This window comes from Perca fluviatilis, chromosome 21, assembly GCF_010015445.1.
Source record: "Perca fluviatilis chromosome 21, GENO_Pfluv_1.0, whole genome shotgun sequence".
Lineage (NCBI taxonomy): Eukaryota > Metazoa > Chordata > Actinopteri > Perciformes > Percidae > Perca > Perca fluviatilis.
In genome coordinates this window covers 31,901,323-31,920,978 of record NC_053132.1, presented here as the reverse complement: position 1 = coordinate 31,920,978, position 19,656 = coordinate 31,901,323, and the positions used below count along the sequence as shown (strand labels likewise).

Below are 19,656 nucleotides of genomic sequence, written 5' to 3'. Positions count from 1 at the left end.
TGAGTTTGCGTTAACGGCGTTAATAACGCGTTAAACTGACGGCCCTAATAAAAACATATTTTTTTACTAAATACTTTGTTATTTATTTAAAACATCTGTCATATTTTGTCCTGATATATTGTATATATAATATATAATCAGCCACACTGCAGACATTCTGCATTCAGGCTGTTACTGTATGTTACGAAGACTTTCGAACATTTACATAGGTCTATTATGTTGAGTTTCACATATGCTTACATTATGAAAAGGACCTGGCGACGCAGATTCCCATCACCATAGTAACTCGCTGTGCCTGTGATATTGTATTACGATATATTTTTGCTAGTAGCCGACGTGACGTGACCTGCCCTGGCCCTGACCTGCCGCGCTAAATTACGACAAGCATACACGTCACGTCATCATATAAGAAAGCCGACCTGGGACAATAATCAAATCACATTCGGGTAACGCAGTAATGCAGTGTTACTTGCATAAGTAACTGTAATATAATTACTGTTTTGGAAATTGTAATCCCTTACACTACTCGTTACTGTGGAAAGTAATAATATTACAGTAATGTATTGCTAAGTAATTTGTTACTGCCCAACACTGGTCACCATTGTGCATTTTTGGCCTTGTGCATGATAAAAACAAAACTTGTTTGGAACATTGTCATTTTTATATACGTCACCACTGTGTTGGGTTTCCATAATAGCTGGTAGATATCCAAGTAAGCTAGTTAGCTAGCCTGCTGACCAGGTATGATTAATGTGAGGTAATGAACATTAAAAATTGTCACTGCCATTTGTATATCACTCTTTTTAACAAAAATCAGTTTTTCTTGCCACTCAAAAGCCTGACTGTGTAGATACAGTCCATTTATTTTGGGTTATCGACTCGGAGAACTTGTATGTTTTGTCTGTGCAGGTTTGTGGCTGGAGTTATCAGCAGAGAGAGGATTCCAACCTTTGAGAGGATGCTGTGGAGAGTGTGTCGCGGTAACGTCTTCTTAAGGAAGGCAGAGATTGAGGACCCTCTGGAGGACCCCGCCACGGTCAGCACACATGACATACAATCATAGAGACTAGTAAAGTAACATATTAAGAAGAAAAAGTAAAAAGAAGCAAGCACAAATCAGTTCTACCTATTCATAACATGATAATTGACATTTTGACATATTAGAAACAGATACACGACTCATCTGTGAGTTGTGTAAGTGAGTGTAGGTTTCTAAAATCTTCTTCTCTTCCCAACAGGGAGACCAAGTCCACAAATCAGTGTTCATTATCTTCTTCCAAGGTGACCAGCTGAAGAACAGGGTGAAGAAGATCTGTGAGGGGTGGGTGTTACAGAGGAAGATGCCTAAAATACTTTCAAGCAGAATAGAAAATAGGCAGGACTATATTGGTCCACAACTACAGTGGGGTCCATACGAATGCTGTTTATCCAGACTAGCAAACAAGGGGACATGCTGCCATAGTAGACCATAGAAAGTAAGGGACAAGAATGGTCTACATTTTGACCAATGGTAAATGAGCAACATTTTCTTGGAGCTAACATCCAGTGGCCATTTAAAGGAACACGCCAACTTATTGGGAATTTAGCTTATTCACCGTAACCCCCAGAGTTAGACAAGTCGATACATACCCTTCTCATCTCCGTGCGTGCTGTAACGCTGTCTGACGGCTCCAGCATTAGCTTAGCCCAGCACAGATCCTGCAGGTAACTGGTTCCAACTAGCCTACTGCTCCCAATTGTGACAAAAGTGACAAAATAACGCCAACATGTTCCTATTTACATGTTGTGATTTGTAGAGTCTGGCGTGTTCAAAAACGTATACCATGAGACACAGCAATCTTCTATCCGTAAAACAAACCGGAAACTATATTCTCAGACAGGCTTGCTGCGAGCATATCACTCCGCCCAAGTACTATATTCTTCCGTCTGAGAATATAGTTCCCGGTTTGTTAAGATGGCTGTGTCTCATGTTACGTTGTTTTATATACACACCTAAAAATCACATGTAAATAAGGAACATGTTGGTGTTATTTTGTCACTATCGAAGCAGTAGGATTACTGGAACCGATCACCTGCCTGTTCTGTGATGGGCTGATGCCGCTAGAGCCGTCAGACAGCTTTACAGCAGCAGATGAGAAAGGGTATATATGGTAATTCTTACTCTCGGGTTACGGTGAATAAATTCAATATGCGTCGGGCTTCCTTTAGGAATTGAGGTTCCCAGTACTGCTTTGGTGGTTTTCGCTTGATGTCACAACACCATCCGGGATTTCTGGCCATTAACGGGGGCACTCCATTGATTTTATGGTTATCTTGGCTTGGGCTTAGAGATATTTATAAGGTCAGTGTTACAAACTAAGTGTTTACCAGGCAGAAAAGCTCTAGCAAAGAAGTGCTATTGGTTGCTTTATAAGAAATAAAGGACTCAGTGTATTTGGAACTTGAGTCATGTTAAGTAAAATGTGATATATTTCAGCCTCTGCTGCTTTGATTTTGACCCTTTTATTCTAGTTTTTTTTATTACGGATATTTTTTTAAGGCCTTGATGGCACGCGCTCTGCCCGGTGCGCTATCGGGGTGCCCCCCCCCCCCCGTTTCTTTTTTTTAATCTGTCACTTGCAAGTCCCCAACTTTGTTGAAGTGCTCAACTAAATCACTGGAGTACCTTTTTCAACTCCACCATGCAAGAATTGCACCCTTTCATGTTTGCATCATAAATAAACAGTAGAAAAAAGAAGTAAGAAAGAAGGAAACATGATGGAAACATGGACAAAGTACAGTACAGTATGTGTTAGATGCTGTGAGCTGACTCTGTTGGTTTTTCCAGGTTCCGTGCCTCACTCTACCCGTGTCCAGAGACCCCACAGGAGAGGAAGGAAATGCTGGCTGGAGTCAACAGCCGCATCGACGACCTCCAGATGGTACGTTCGTCACTAAGATGGATCTTTACCTCCCATCACACATTACATAAACCAAAATAGGTTGTCAAAAATGTAAATCGAGTAAAGTAAGAGTCAGTTTTCATAGAGGTGGTTGACCTTTGAGTAAAGTCTGCTTATTGTTTAAGCCAAATTGCCATTAGCAGTGCTGTTCTTTTTTAATTCATTCATTCATTCTTTCAAAGGGTCTTTGTACTCTTTGTTAAACTACTGCTCACTAAACAACAAGAAATTAATCAGAAACTTTGCATAACAGGATGTCTGTGTTCAGGCTGTTGCTCAGCTTTCCTTTAGAAAATGGATTTCCAATCAAATTACAAAAGCTCTCATAGTGTAGACGGGTGTTTTCTTCTGCATTAGTTCTTATCTGTGAAAGACCTTTGTCCTGTCTCATAGTGTTGTGGTTTCCTAAAGTTTGCCCTTATTAAGCCTGGAAAAAAAGCCTGGTTCTGCTTGAAAGGTCTGCTGTAGGCTCAGTCTGCCAACCAAATGCAATGTATTACACTCTAATACAATATAGAGCATTTTACTCAGGTTTACATAGAAAATCTAATTCTGTGCATAAACAGTACCTGGGCCTTCAAGCCAGAACAGTAAAATCAATTAATTTCTACCATTTGTCAACATGTTTACATCACAAATACTACACATTCCAGATGTTAGCTCACATTATGTTCATATCACAAAATCATGAAAATAAGCAACAAGTGTAGTCTTAAAGGCCATTGGATACAACAACACAGGTGGAACACAAAAAAACGGCAAGTGAAAAATGAACTTTTACTTTAAAAAATATAAAAAAATACTTACCAAAGCAACAGGCTTTGTGCTGTGGTTACCACTGATGTCATTATGACATTTTACCTCAGCTGAGCCTATAACACTGTCAAGGCTTACGCCATCCACATATCCAGTGTTGACTGGACCAGGATCTACAATCTAAAACAAATCGCCCCACACTTCTACTGTAGGTGCTGAACCAAACAGAGGACCACCGTCAGCGAGTGCTGCAGGCCGCCTCTAAGACCATGCGGGTGTGGTTCATCAAGGTGAGGAAGATGAAGGCTATCTACCATACACTCAACCTGTGCAACATCGACGTGACCCAGAAGTGTCTGATTGCTGAGGTGTGGTGTCCTGTCTCAGACCTGGACTCCATCCAGTTTGCTCTGCGAAGAGGGACGGTAAGTTGTTTTTTTTGGTTTGGTTGTGTATTTCATATTCTTGTTTTTGTTGTGTAGTGTAAATGTCACATATTATTCCCCTCTTGTCTTTTACACCAGTGGTTCTCAAAACGGGGCCCGGGGACCCCCAAGGGTCCTTGAAGGGGTTCCAGGGGTCCCCAACAAAAAGGGGAATAATTAGTTTTCACTATAATTTCATCCATAAGTAACCCAATGACAGACTATATGACTATTTTGCTCATGGGTTTCATTCACTTTCTGTAAAAAAACATCTAAAAGCAGAAATTCTATCAGGTAGGGGACCCTGGGACAAAGTTTTATCAGATGGGGGTCCGTGGTCTAATTTGTGTCAGTTTAGAGGTCCTTGCTGTGACAAACTTTGAGAACCACTGCTCTACACATTGCAACTGTAAAGTCACGGGCAACAATTAAAAAGGGTTTTAGATGTTATTGACCTATCGTATGCTTTTATTTTGGCTGGCTTTTACCAGCAATTTTACTTCTACCAGAGTAAAACTCTATTGGCTGTCTCCACCCCAAGCTCTCTGTGGCTCTGCTTCCTGTTGTTGTGAACTGTCACTCCACACTCATAAGTTGTGACACATTTTATATTGTACCAAGTGCTGCTAAATAGAGCAATAATATGATACACTTACACCATGTTTTGGCTTTTCCTATTCTGTGATGAAACTAAGAAAAAGAAATGTATTAGTTATATGGACAGTAGCAACTTTGTAAAATAACATGAATATGGCTGCTGCTGGAGAAATATCGGTATACAGCCACAACATCTCTGCTGGTGTTAAAGTTACTGAAAGGTGAATTCTCCTCACTTTTTTTTTTTAAGAAAATATGTTACGGGAGTGACAGAACGGACCCAAACACACCACTCAGTTCAAAACAAAAAGTTTATTTGGAATGAAAGGAAAAGGGTAGGGAGAGGGGCTGTGAGTAGGTGGACGCCAAGGAGCAGGATACAGGCACAGACTGGGGCTGGGAGCAGCTAGGGAGCTCAGGGAGGACAGGGAGACAACAGGCAACAGAGGAGCAGGGAGAGGTGAGGCAAGGAGCGGAGGTAGTGTGGAGCAGGGAAGTAATGACTGCAGGGAGAGAACACAGAGAAAGGGATTAGGACATAGAAACAGATAACACAGGTATACCATAGTGATCTTGAGGAGCATGGCACTTGTGTCACCATGAAGGCTGAAACAACGATCAAGTGAAGATGGTGAGTAGATCCGGGGTTTAAATACTGAGCTTGATTGTAGTTGATAACCGGCAGGTGTGTACGGCGGGAGGAGTGATGGTGAGAAGGCCAGCAGGTGTGCACAATCAGCTGGCTGGCGCAGGCAGGAGGGGAGGGGGGGAAACAGAGAGACACAGAGAGGCAGGGCCGACACAGAGACTGACAGGAGAGCATAACAGAAAATAGCAAGTAGAAAAACACAGAAACTCACAGCCAGCCGAACCCCAACCATCACAAAATATAAATTATGATGATCCTACAGCTGCATATCTTCACATTTCAGAAGAGGATAAACTACATTTGCACATAATTGTGGAAATAGCTTTTAAGTCTCGATCCTCTGAGTGGCGTTTTTTGGCTGCAAACTGGAGAACGTCACACTGTTTCGCTTATGAATGATGACAATTAGTGATTTAAGCTGACTTATGTGTCCTTTTTACATCATTCAGCATTTGTGAGGACCCATTGTGCTGCTAAGTTTGTATTCCACTTAGAAAGTGGGAGCTAGGAAGGCCAGCTTGCAAAAAATAGCACACAAAGTTGCTTTTCTTTTTATATTATTCCAACACTTGCTGAGTCATTGGCAGCTCTCACACACCCAGTGCTGTGTTCATCCCACAGTCTGGAGGGTGAGAGGTCTAGCTAGGCTGTTGGAATTGATAGCACACAAATTGTAGTTCCTGCCACTAAACTGTAAAATGACTGCCCCAATCAAATTACATTACTACAATTGTCAGTGCATGCAAATGCATGTCCATTGGAGAACAATATTGGGCACTATTGCTGCAAAAAATGGGTAAAATTGAATTGAAAAGTGCCAAAGCCAAAACAAATACCAACAGTATTAATTGCAGTCCTACTTTAAAATTGACATGAATGTTCTAAGGTCAATGAGCATAGACTGTAAAATTAGTGGACGTAGCATACGTGACGTCACCCAGTGGTTTGTGGACTGCCATTTTGAAGCCTCAAATTTGGCGCTACGGTCGTCGCCATCTTGTTTTTTTGCAACCGGATGTGACAATTTGTGATTAGAGGGTGGAGCTGGGGCGAATGAAGCGGCCAAGCCGGTGTTGTTAATGGTTGCAATGGCGCTGCACTAAGCTAAACGCTAAAGTGGGAAAATCTATCCTATCATCTATTGCCATGAGGTTGTGCCTCTTTAATTCATCTGGTCTTACCCTTTGTACGTGGGCAGTATTTGACTGATAAGTGAGGGCTTTATTTGACAGGAGAGGAGCGGCTCCACAGTGCCGTCCATTCTCAACAGGATGCAGACCAAGCAAACTCCACCTACCTTCAATAAGACCAACAAGTTCACATCAGGCTTCCAGAACATTGTGGATGCCTACGGCATCGGGAACTACCGGGAAATCAATCCAGGTTATACAGGAATTTGTTTATCTATATTTTAATTCATTACTCATCATATTAGTTACATAACATATTAATTAATGATCACAGACACTTGTAACAGTGCAGCAGCAAAAATATCTTATTTTATGGAAAAAGTCTGAGTGTAAACCGACTCAGTAGATTCAACTCTGTGGTTATTTTTGTGGCTGTTGTTGTATTTGAATACTGTAACTTCTCAAAAAAAGCCGTTATTTGAAACAGGTTTGGAGACAGACCTTTCTTTCTAATTTCACCCTATTCCCCTTCTGTTCTCAGTGTCTCTTTTTGAACAGTAATACTGTTTTTACTCGTTAATTATTTTTGAGTGGCTTCCATTTTGTTGTTTTTTAAGCTACCATCAGTAATTCAACTTCTTAAAGGCCTTTCAGCTGCTTTCAAGTGCATACTCCCCTCCATTTCCTGGTGAGCCTTTACTGTGAAATGTCTGCTGGAAGTATCAATTCAATTCATTGTCAGTAGCTTAACTGCTATTTCAAAAACGAACCAGACATTCAGCACATGAGAGGATGTGTCTTTGATAATACAAAACATTTGCAGCTTTTTGCAGATTAGACACTTCAACAGTCAATACTGATTGATATTCGACTGACTGAATATTTGAGTGGTTTTGATTGTTGTAGCCGCGTTGGGTGATGGTCCCTTACTGTGTCACCTGTTTCAGCTCCGTACACTATCATTACTTTCCCCTTCCTGTTTGCGGTGATGTTTGGAGACATGGGTCACGGCTTGCTGATGACCTGTATTGCCCTCTACCTGGTCATCCGAGAGAGTCGCCTCGTTGCCCAGAAGAGTGACAACGAGGTACAGTAAGACATAAAGAAGAAATACATTGATTTAAACTTTGAAACCTCACAGTACACATGTTAGAAACACACACAAATGATATTTCCAAGTTGTTGTGTGTTTCTGTAGATGTTCAACATGGTGTTTGCTGGTCGCTACATCATCCTGCTGATGGGGATGTTCTCCGTCTACACCGGAATCATTTACAACGACTGCTTCTCCAAGTCACTCAACATGTTCGGCTCTGGATGGAGCGTTAGGCCCATGTTTGGCCCCAAAGGAGCCAACTGGACGTAAGTCAGCCACCAGCTCTGCTTGCAATGATGCTGTTTGAGATGACCCCCATCCCTGTTTTTTACTAATGTTTTCTTGAAGTTAGTCTACTTTATCTACTACAAATCAATAGATGAAGTTCAGTTTGAAGTTTAGTATTTTTATAAATTTGCCATGAAAATTGTCAAAAAATATCAAAGGAATAGTTCAACCTTTTGGGAAATATTAATATTTATCATATATATTATCATATATCCCATATCAATCTCATATGTACAGGGCTGGAGTCAGGGCGTGTTTAGTCTAGCTTAGCATAAAGACTGAAGGCAACGGGGAAACAGCTAGCCTGGTTCTGTCCAAAGCTCACTAATGAACATGTTACATGTTTGTTTAATCTGAACACAAACAGACTTGTTGTCACAGTGAGGTTGGCCTGGTTTGGCACCATTGTGCCTTTACAGAAACACAAAGACACTATTTTTTTCAACCTTGACCCCTATTTCCCTATGTTTTTATGTCTAAGTTACTGAACAACAATCTTTGACATTGGTCCAGCATTAAGAGAGATCGCTGCAGTCGGGAGGGCTGAAACAAGCTACAATGTAAGTTAAGAGGACAATAGTCCAGCTTGCATTTACCTTCACAAAAGTGCTGGTTTTGCCGCTGACAGGCTCAGATTAATATTCTAAGTGTCTGACAACATTATGGAAAGAATTTCTAAGGAGGTCCACCTTCCTGTTAAAGAGTAAGATCCTTTTTTTAAACATAAAAACATCGTGAAATTGCGTTCGCTAAACCCACCAGACTCTATGTAAATAAACAGTCATTTTAGCATCATAAAAAACACTTAATTCAAAGTCGACAGAAACAAAATAAAACTATGAAAAGCCGTTTTGGGTTGTCTTTCCACTTTTCCAACCATCACAACTCTAGTTTTGGTTGAAATAAACACATAGTTTACTGATTTACATGTAAAATATGTTGGCTCTATACACGCTAAAAGTATTGCTTTTTTAAATGGAGTCTGGTGGGTTTTAAAGAGGTTTTAAAGGTCTATATCTGAACGGATCCTTTCCATAATGTTGTCAGACACTTAGAATATTAATCTGAGCCTGTCAGCGGCAAAACCAGCACTTTTGGAAGGTAAATACAAGCTGGACAATTGTCCTCTTAACTTACATTGTAGCTTGTTTCTCTAACTGCCGACTGCAGCGACCTTGCTTAATACTGGACCGATGTCAAAGATTGTTATCATCAGTCACTTAAAAACAAAAACATGGGCAAATAGGGTTGAAATAAACGCTAGTTACCCTTTAACTGTTGATCGTCAAGAAACAATGCATAGTCAGTCTTCCTGCTGTGCTCTGTCTAAAGGTCTTTAGGCTACGCTAGAAACTAAATTGAACATTGACTTAATTTTCCAGGAAACTTCCTAGGAAATGATTAGGAAATTATACACCTGTAAAATAAACTTTCACATATTGAGCATATAGAGAACTGACCAAAATATTCAGATAGTGTCAGGAAATTAAATTGTGCATGATAATGTAGGATCCTTTTACACCACTCAGATCCATTCAGGTGTTATCTACCATTCTCTGTTCTTTCATCATATAATATACTATTATATTATTATATACATGCATGTGATTTTATAAATATTAATACTCTATGTGGTAGACTCATCTTCTAAAATGCATTGCTGTTCCCTCTAAAACCTGCAGCATGTAAATAATCTGCTTTATTAAAATACATTCTTTCATTTCCTGCTGATCTGTTCTAGGTATGAGACACTTGATGAAAATGCAGTCCTACAGTTAGATCCAGCAGTTCCTGGTGTCTTCAACGGGCCTTATCCTCTTGGAATTGATCCGGTAAAATCTGTTACACCCATTAAAATAACAAAAATAAGTAGTTGACAGTACAACCTATGTCACCATCACAACTAACAAGACATCTATATCAGAGCTCCATTGTTATCCAAAAAAAAACAGAATAAAATGATTTCAATTGAATACACTATACAGACAAGATATTTAATGATATTCACTCATTTTGAATTTGATGCCTGCAACACGATCCAGCAAAGTGAAAGTGTGGATTAATCCACGCTGAAAATAGTCCCCTACAAATGCACTGTTTCCTCCTGTTTGAGTAATGTATGCTAAAACGCTACAGTACCCTGCTGTTATAGGACATTATTGAGCCTTTAAAAAAAGTAGCATCTCATATGTTCTATGTAAAGTACTCTTATCTTATTTTTATCTGTGAAAAGTGCTCCATAAATACATTTTACTTACTTACTTATTTGTTAAAGATTGGCGTCTGCAGTAGACTGAATGACTAAAATAATTAACACAAAGGAGAAAATAATACATTTGGCTAATGTTAGCACACTCTAATGCAAAAATGTTTTGGTCCGAAACATTTGAGCTTGTTATGTAATCTCTGCAGATCTGGAATCTTGCCACAAACAAGCTGACCTTCCTCAACTCATTCAAGATGAAGATGTCTGTGATCCTGGGTGTCATCCACATGCTGTTTGGAGTGTCTCTCAGCCTCTTCAACCACCTGTAAGTACTACACTCAACAGCAATGCTGAAAATCAACACCTGAACCATTGGGTCTTTCTCAGTTTTCACTGAGGGGCCATCCACACGGAAATGCTTTTTGGTGTAAACGCACATGTTTTGCATTGTTTTGGCCGATCGTCCAAACAATATCCTTTAAATGCACTGCCTGAAGACGCACTTTTTTGAAACCTGGTCCCAGGGTGAAAAAATTTGAATACGCCGCCCTTGGTTCTTCGTTTGGACGGCGAAGCCGCATACTTGCATATCGATGATGTCATCGCCACACCCCTCGACCTCTAGCCTGGTACGTGTGGACGTAGCCTTAGTCACTACATGCAAAAGGGTTTGCACCTGATTTGAATGGCCACACTCAAAGGCATAAAATAAAGAAAGGGGCGAGATGTAATGAATCATACAAAATGGGATAACCGTACACACTTCAGTGTTCTGCTCAGTTGTTTGCACAGAAAGTGATGAAAATAGTTCTGTGAAGAATGAGCAAAGAAAGCTTGAGAGAAAAGTTCAAACCTGCAAAGAATTGGCAGATGCCAATACAATCTGAAACAAACTTCATTTGAAGCCCACTGAGGCCCTAAAACTACTCAGACCTGCCATCACTTGGCATGCAAATTGAACTATACATGTTCTATGCCAGGTTTTATGTAGATTGAAATTGTTTGAGGTTTCCGCCTATATGTCCACAAAAAATTATGGTGTAAACAAACAGATAATATTCTTGGATTGTCAACAACAAAAAGGAAAAGGAAAACAATGCCCATATTGCCCCCACAACAAACCTCTCATTCCACAGGAAACACTGTTAGGATATCAATACGAATGCATACAATAACACTGATGGAATGTGATGAAACAATCACCCTGGATGGAAACTGTTCTGGTTGACGATGCCAGTGCTACACTATCTAACAAAATTCACCTGCTGGTTGATTATATTTTCACTGCAACATCAGTGAAACTGCTCGACAAATGCCACACTAGATTCTCCATCGCCAACATAGCAGCACTGTTTGTTTGTGTTGTTAACTGACTTCAGGTACTTCAAGAAGCCACTGAACATCTTCCTGGGCTTCATCCCAGAGATCGTCTTTATGGCGAGCCTGTTTGGCTACCTCGCTCTGCTGGTCTTCTACAAGTGGACAGCCTATGACGCCTTCACCTCCAAGGACGCGCCCAGCCTGCTCATCCACTTCATCAACATGTGTCTCTTCAACTACAACGACCCCATCAACAAGCCCCTCTACAGGGGACAGGTGCTCCTTCCCTCATCCACCCCTCTGCCTCTCCCAGCGTCCTGCCCCTCCCTCATAGCAAACAATAATAATAGCATATTATATAATATACTATATATATATAGATACATACAATATAATAGTAATTAAATATACTGTATATATTACTTTTTCTTCTGGTCAGAGGTCAGCTACAGAACAGCAGCACTGGAGCTGGCAGGGATTTTGTGTCTTGCACTAGGATACTTCTGTAGAAGTTATTCTGGCTTGATACTTATTCGAGTCAGAGGGAGATATTATTGGGGAACTCATTTGCACAGCTAGTTACCTGCTAGTTACCAGTCTACCTAGTTTGGTCTCAGTTTTCCATCTTCATTTTCTAGGTCGAGAGTAGGGCTGGGCAATATGGCATATTTAAAAATTTTTTGGGGCTATACTGTAAAGGCGGTTACACACCAACCAACCAGACAGCCGACCGTCGGCAGGAAATCCAGTCGGACTGATCAGTCTCCCCGAGTTCAGAGACTCGGGGAGAACACACTGAAGAGACGAGACGTAATACGTCTCCATAACAACAGGCGGCGCTAACCTGTATTGTTGCCCAAAAAATTAAAACCGGCAGCTGATTGGACGAACGCGTCATGTGGGTTTGTTTTCTCCGGAAATTCAAAGCCAGACTATCATTGCAGCTTGTTCAGAATACGATCTCATATTGTACTAAAATAGTAGCCTAGCCCCATTTCATCTATCGTTTGATAGACTGTGTAGACAAATGCTTCACATTGATGCTTTACATTGTGCGCTACACTTTTTAAGAGGTGGGAAAGGTAACCATATGAAGCCTTTCTCTTGTAAAAAGTGAAATATACAGCTTTGAAAACATTTCATTATTCTCACCTTTTTGCTCAAGGGAGTTTTGAGCGCATCGTTTGTTTCTGTCTTACAGCCTCCTGTGGCCGATGGGGATAAAAGACCCATTACATCTACAGTTGATGACAACTGCTGTAACTTTTTTTACCAGTTGTACAAACCACTGAACTGCAGTTGTAGTGGGTTATTTTCTCCCATCAGCCAAGGGTCGGCAATGACACCATTCAACTCCATTCTAAATGTAAATGGCCAAGCTGCACAAAGGTCAGAATTACGCTTCATTGTCTTTTGCTTTTCCAAGAGAAAAGGCTTTGTGGATTTGGACTAAGTGCTTGATTTAGAAAATGCACAGATGTTTAACTTTCCCACCTCCAAACAGGACTTTAAGTCACCAAGCCCTGTTTTTGGATTGTTTCAACCACTGCGTGGCCAAACGGGGCTATCAGTGGGCAAAATATTACCATACCACCAATTTCCTATTAACTTGTTTATCCACAACAGCTCTTAACGCTTTTGTTTTTGTGCCGACACCTACAGTATTTCTATCTCTTCCATGTGTGTGGCTTTTGATACCAAAACAAAAACATGTGGTGTCTTCAGCTAACTCAACCAACCTTACTATGACTATTTTGGGATGAGGGGTGTCAGTTTCTGATATGATTGGTTAGAAAGAGTTGTGTTTCTGAAATGTGATTGGCTGTTGGTGCAGTACATCATCACGCAATCATCAGTTTATCAAAGTTTCTCAGTATCATGTAGGGTTACTTATAGTTAATCGCCCAGTATCGCCCAGCCCTCATCAAGAGGTTTCTCACTCTCTCTCACTCACTTGAAGCAATACAATAAATTGGAAAGGAGAGGGGAACAAAGAAAAATGACAACAAACCAAGTCAGCCAAAGGGAGGTTTATTCCAAAGGACCACATCCATTTAGTCAGACCAACAATTTACCAGCATAGTGTTTATGTCCTGGTCTTTGTTCATGCAGATGAATCAGAATCAGCGTTATGCTGGAATAGATATTAAATGATTCATATAATAGGTTACTATATATACATGTGAATTACGTGGTTGTGAACAGTATATGCACGTATACATGTGAAGATTAAATCCACAGAGAACAATCTTGCAGAAAAGTCTGCTCTCCTTTTAACAACTTGAATTAGTAAGCGTAGAGGTAATCAGTTTGCCTTAATTCTTAGATATCTGTCATGTCTTCAGATCAGCATATTACTTTTTATATTTAAAACAACAAATAACTGTAACAAGTAGTACCTGTGTTGCAAGAAAGTAAAAGAAAGCTTGTAATTAGTCGAGAATGAGACAAACAAAAGAAACTGCTGAGTTTTTTCCGTACCAGCTGTGAGTTAGGCCTCACCAGGATCTGTTCAGGAAATTAGCATCGCCTGATCACTGCTACACATCACCAAAACCTTGTTAACCTCTCTCTGTTTGAATCTGTAGATGGGGATCCAGATTTTGTTGGTGCTGATTGCCCTTGCATGTGTACCCTGTATGCTGATTGTGAAAACTATGGTGCTTCGGCGTCAGCACCTGTGGAAAAAGCACCTGGTATGTGGATCTGACCCCACCTATAACCTTACTGCCACCTTTGATGAGTAACATTTATAACCTTTGGTATAACCTTTTTTTTCTACTCCTATTCTGCCATTCATTTCAATGCATTGTATTGTGTAATGTGGTTGGTTGTGTTGCCATGAAAAATGGTTAAAGCCTGCCTTGGAAACGCTCATATTTTAGTGGAAAATTTGGTAGAAATACTACACAGACTGAGGGCACCCTAACAGCTAAAGATGTGCCACTTGTACTCTCTTATTCTACCTATATATTTGACGAGTTCTTATCCAAAATGCTATACATCCAAGAAATATGAATTACTCGAAATACGTGATGTATCAGCCTCATGCTCTCATTGCTCTCACTGGTTGTCTTAAACCTCAAAAAACTGCAGTCCTATCAGACTAAAGATCAGTACCAATTATAATCTATGGTTGTGTTTACCATGTTCATGAGAAGAGTCCTACATATTAACTTTGTAAGTAGAGTGCCAGTCACTAGTCATGTTTCCATCAACGTATTTTTATGTGCATTTTGTGCAAAATTTCGAGAAAAAAAACTTTTTTTAATGCTTTGACGCTAATGCGCAAAATGGGAGATGGAAACAGCTTTGCCGAATAAGTTGTGACGTAGTGAACATGTAAGTCACATGACGGGAAACGGGTCCCATCCAGTGCGCCGTACACTTGTGACACAAGGTGCGTAGTGGAGTTGTGGTGCGCTATAGCCCAGGCCTCAGCCACGTTGGGTAAATTGATGAATTGGTTCAACAGCTTGAATGGTATGACCCTGCACACCGCGTATACACAGCGGTGAACGGTTGTCTCGCTGACACCAAATGTCTCTGCCACAACCCTGTATTCTGCACAGGTGGCAAGCTTGTCCAATGCGTCCACTCTCCATTTACACAAAGAACTTAGCTTCTAAACTCTTTGATTTAGCAAGCCGGTTTGCAATCTACAACCATGCGTAACGTCAGCTTGTGACCAAACTACGCTTTGCGTAGTCGAGTTTATTTGCTCTAAACCAGTTGATGGAAACGCTTCTACAGTGCCTTGCGAAAGTATTCGGCCCCCTTGAACGTTTCGACCTTTTGCCACATTTCAGGCCTCAAACATAAAGATATAAAACTGTAATTTTTTGTGAAGAATCAACAACAAGTGGGACACAATCATGAAGTGGAACGAAATTTATTGGATATTTCAAACCTTTTAAACAAATAAAAAACTGAAATATTGGGCGTGCAAAATTATTCAGCCCCCTTAAGTTAATACTTTGTAGCGCCACCTTTTGCTGCGATTACAGCTGTAAGTCGCTTGGGGTATGTCTCTATCAGTTTTGCACATCGAGAGACTGACATTTTTGCCCATTCCTCCTTGCAAAACAGCTCGAGCTCAGTGAGGTTGGATGGAGAGCGTTTGTGAACAGCAGTTTTCAGTTCTTTCCACAGATTCTCGATTGTATTCAGGTCTGGACTTTGACTTGGCCATTCTAACACCTGGATATGTTTATTTGTGAACCATTCCATTGTAGATTTTGCTTTATGTTTTGGATCATTGTCTTGTTGGAAGACATCTCAGTCCCAGTCTCAGGTCTTTTGCAGACTCCATCAGGTTTTCTTCCAGAATGGTCCTGTATTTGGCTCCATCCATCTTCCCATCAATTTTAACCATCTTCCCTGTCCCTGCTGAAGAAAAGCAGGCCCAAACCATGATGCTGCCACCACCATGTTTGACAGTGGGGATGGTGTGTTCAGGGTGATGAGCTGTGTTGCTTTTACGCCAAACATAACGTTTTGCATTGTTGCCAAAAAGTTCGATTTTGCCTTCTTCTGACCACAGCACCTTCTTCCACATGTTTGGTGTGTCTCCCAGGTGGCTTTTGGCAAACTTTAAACGACACTTTTTATTGTTATCTTTAAGAAATGGCTTTCTTCTTGCCACTCTTCCATAAAGGCCAGATTTGTGCAGTATACGACTGATTGTTGTCCTATGGACAGAGTCTCCCACCTCAGCTGTAGATCTCTGCAGTTCATCCAGAGTGATCATGGGCCTCTTGGCTGCATCTCTGATCAGTCTTCTCATTGTATGAGCTGAAAGTTTAGAGGGACGGCCGGGTCTTCGTAGATTTGTAGTGGTCTGATACTCCTTCCATTTCAATATTATCGCTTGCACAGTGCTCCTTGGGATGTTTAAAGCTTGGGAAATCTTTTTGTATCCAAACCCGGCTTTAAACTTCTCCACAACAGTATCTCGGACCTGCCTGGTGTGTTCCTTGTTCTTCATGATGCTCTCTGCGCTTTAAACGGACCTCTGAGACTATCACAGAGCAGGTGCATTTATATGGAGACTTGATTACACACAGCTGGATTCTATTTATCATCATTAGTCATTTAGGTCAACATTGGATCATTCAGAGATCCTCACTGAACTTCTGGAGAGAGTTTGCTGCACTGAAAGTAAAGGGGCTGAATAATTTTGCACGCCCACTTTTTCAGTTTTTTATTTGTTAAAAAAGTTTGAAATAGCCAATGAATTTCGTTCCACTTCATAATTGGGACCCACTTGTTGTTGATTCTTCACAAAAAATTACAGTTTTATATCTTTATGTTTGAGGCCTGAAATGTGGCAAAAGGTCGAAACGTTCAAGGGGGCCGAATACTTTCGCAAGGCACTGTAATTTGCATTTTCTTTTCTTTTTTGCGACATTTTAAAAGTTCGCTTAAAATTCGCTTGACCATTATATATTGCGTGACCACTGTAAATATTGGCACCTGGTCTTTTGACAAAAATATATTAGTTTTTGTTATATTCTAGTAAGTTGATTATAGCTTTAGTTAACCAAAACTAAAGACATTTTGTCAGTGAAATTTCGTTGTGCATTTTTGAATTTCAATTCAGTTCAGTTTTATTTATAGTATCAAATCATAACAAGAGTTATCTCAAGACACTTTGCAGATAGAGACTCTATAATTTACAAAGACCCAACAATTCCAGTAATTCCCCCAAGAGCAAGCATTTAGTGCAACAGTGGCGAGGAAAACCTTCCTTTTTAGAGAGAAACCTGGGACAGACCCAGGCTCTTGGTAGGCGGTGTCTGATGGTGCCGGTTGGGGGTGTGATGAACAGTGGCAATAATAGTCACAATAAAGATAATGGAACTATGACTAGAATTGAAGTCTTCTAAGCATTCTGGGTCTTACATCCAAATGTATGTAACATTTAAAGTTACTACTACTATGCTTTTTATAATGCTTGTTTTCTGCGTGCATGCATTTGTGGTTTGTCTCACATTTGCTGACATTACGTTACATTATGAGACATAACGTTACAGAAATTTAACATGCTGCCTTTTAGTGCAGCAGGTCAAGCAAACCAACCTCTTAAGAATTTGGTTGGTGTTGCTCTACCAATCAGAATCATACAATGATGCATGCAGATTAGGTCAGATTTTGTATTAAAAAAGTAATTGAGTCCATTATTTTGTCTTTAATATTATAGTTGTTGAAAATTACATTTTGTTATACTTTTTTATTTTTTTGATTTCAAAGGTACTTTTTATTTCGTTTTTGTCTAATTTTCATTGTGTAAAAAAAAAGATTGTCAATTAATATTGTTGTGATGCCATTTAAAAAAAAATAGTTAGCTTACCTTAGCTAGCCATTTTCTAGAATGGCATAGTCTGCATGGGATGTTGCTGGTAGCTCAATGACCCAACAGAAAATGTTGTATTCAGTCATATTCAGACCAGAATTTCTTCTTAGCCATTTAAAGTTGCACAGTTACAGTTACAAGCTATACTTTACAAATAGAGTCTTTAACTGTGTTTGTTGAGGTTCAACTCAACCAGTGAGCAGTGCCATGTTTCAAAAGGTGTGGATGTATTTAATTTTGCAATGAAAGCCTTCACTCACTGTACTGGGTGCCCTGTTACTTAAAAAAAAGAAAAAGTAAATGAAGAAGAAAGCGTTCAACCCAAGGCTTGCTTTAAGCTAGACACAGCTCTTGTGGCTTTTGTATCTAGTCCCAGAAGAGGGAAGAAACCGCTGCAGAGAATCTAGAGCAGTCTTTAAAGCAAACAGGCGTGTCCTCATCATGCACCGGACTCACCCAACAGGGCACGCAGAAGTTCGGAGGGGTGCGGGTGGGCAACGGGCCCACGGAGGACGAGGCTGGCATCATGGACCATGACCAGCTCTCCCAGCACTCAGAGGAAGGAGATGAGGTGAGCTCATTCAATATCACCAAACATGACTGATTCTAATTCCATCCTCTTCCAGACCTGACATTTTCTTTGATTTTAGTAGGATTATGATGCTTACTGCTTTCACCATAATACAGTATATGGACTATTTTCTGTGTTCTCTCTATGTTACAGATGAAGAGGGGCACAGTTTTCCAGACCTATAGAAACAGCAGACATTTTTCAGGGAACTATATATTTCCCTTAGTATGCTTATAAAATAGCAAATGTACTACAAAAAGTAAAAATAGGGAGTGGTATGTGTAGAGCTGCAACTAAAGATAATTTTCATTAGTGATTAATCGTGTAATTGGTTAATAGTTTTAAATGTCAGAACATTGTGAAGATTGTTAATTACAAATTCCTTGAGATTACTTCTTCTGTCTGACCAACAGTCCATAACCATAATATTAAAAAAAAGCAGGAAGTCTGCTAAGTCTGGTAAGTTCAGCTCAGTGTAGTTCCAGCAGTTCCAGCTTTAGACTGTCAAAGGCTTAACTAACTAACTAAAACCATACTAAATCACAATCGTCATGCTTTTCTCCTGAGTAGTAAAAAGAGATGAGGACGATGTGGGCACAACAGCGTGTAGAGTGAAAGGCAGGGAGGGAGCACATAAGAGATGGATTTTCCATTTCAGAAACATAAACAGTGAGGTGGTTTTCATGAGAACCAGCAAGTGGAATTTATGAAAATACCCCCCAGATTTTTTCTATCTGTGACTCAGAGGTTTGGTGTCTCCCTGCATCATAAATCTCTGAGTGTTAGTGTTGCGATAAAATCTTACATAACTGTAATGTAATGAGACTACATTTTGTCATTATAATTCCAAGTGTATGATATTCCATGACTTATCAACAGGGTTACGCAACTTTGTATTACATAATGTTTAGTTGAATAGTAAGTTGTAAGAGTATCAGGTCGGATAATTTCCTGAATACTAGGAATGTTAACATCCAGGTAAATTGATGCAGGTATATAACATCTGTCTTTTCTCCTTTTCTCTTGTGTTTTCTCTGGCTTTTTCAAATTGTGTAATTACATACACTGACCTTTGAACTTATAATAAGTGGTTTCTGGCAGTGTGTGTTATTGGGAATTTTAACATACTAGTACAGTGCCCGTTTAAAACGTGCCTGTTTGGAACAGGCCGATTGCTTGGCCTCCTGTATTGCTGCTTGCAGCTTTCTCCAGAATTATACCATTGTACCCCAAAATTACTTACAAAGGGACCCCAAAGCACTTAATATGCAACCACACTGTATACTACTGACTTACTGTGTACTTCTACTTCAGAGGAAAA

General features: G+C 40.1%; 1 protein-coding gene across 2 annotated transcripts in view; it reads left to right on the top strand.

The window, feature by feature from the left end:
* The window catches only part of LOC120551259 (V-type proton ATPase 116 kDa subunit a1-like), a 47,026-nt gene that overhangs the window by 9,768 nt on the left and 17,602 nt on the right, over window positions 1-19,656 (top strand). Inside the window, exons 7-18 of one of the 2 annotated variants that reach the window (XM_039788542.1) lie at window positions 910-1,036; window positions 1,239-1,321; window positions 2,828-2,921; window positions 3,911-4,123; window positions 6,602-6,752; window positions 7,447-7,586; window positions 7,698-7,861; window positions 9,625-9,715; window positions 10,296-10,414; window positions 11,469-11,685; window positions 13,998-14,105; window positions 18,228-18,335. In XM_039788542.1, coding sequence (XP_039644476.1) covers window positions 910-1,036; window positions 1,239-1,321; window positions 2,828-2,921; window positions 3,911-4,123; window positions 6,602-6,752; window positions 7,447-7,586; window positions 7,698-7,861; window positions 9,625-9,715; window positions 10,296-10,414; window positions 11,469-11,685; window positions 13,998-14,105; window positions 18,228-18,335 — 1,615 coding nt within the window. Of the gene's footprint in view, window positions 1-909; window positions 1,037-1,238; window positions 1,322-2,827; window positions 2,922-3,910; window positions 4,124-6,601; window positions 6,753-7,446; window positions 7,587-7,697; window positions 7,862-9,624; window positions 9,716-10,295; window positions 10,415-11,468; window positions 11,686-13,997; window positions 14,106-18,134; window positions 18,336-19,656 lie in introns of both variants that reach the window. The other variant, XM_039788541.1, reaches the window with a different exon arrangement.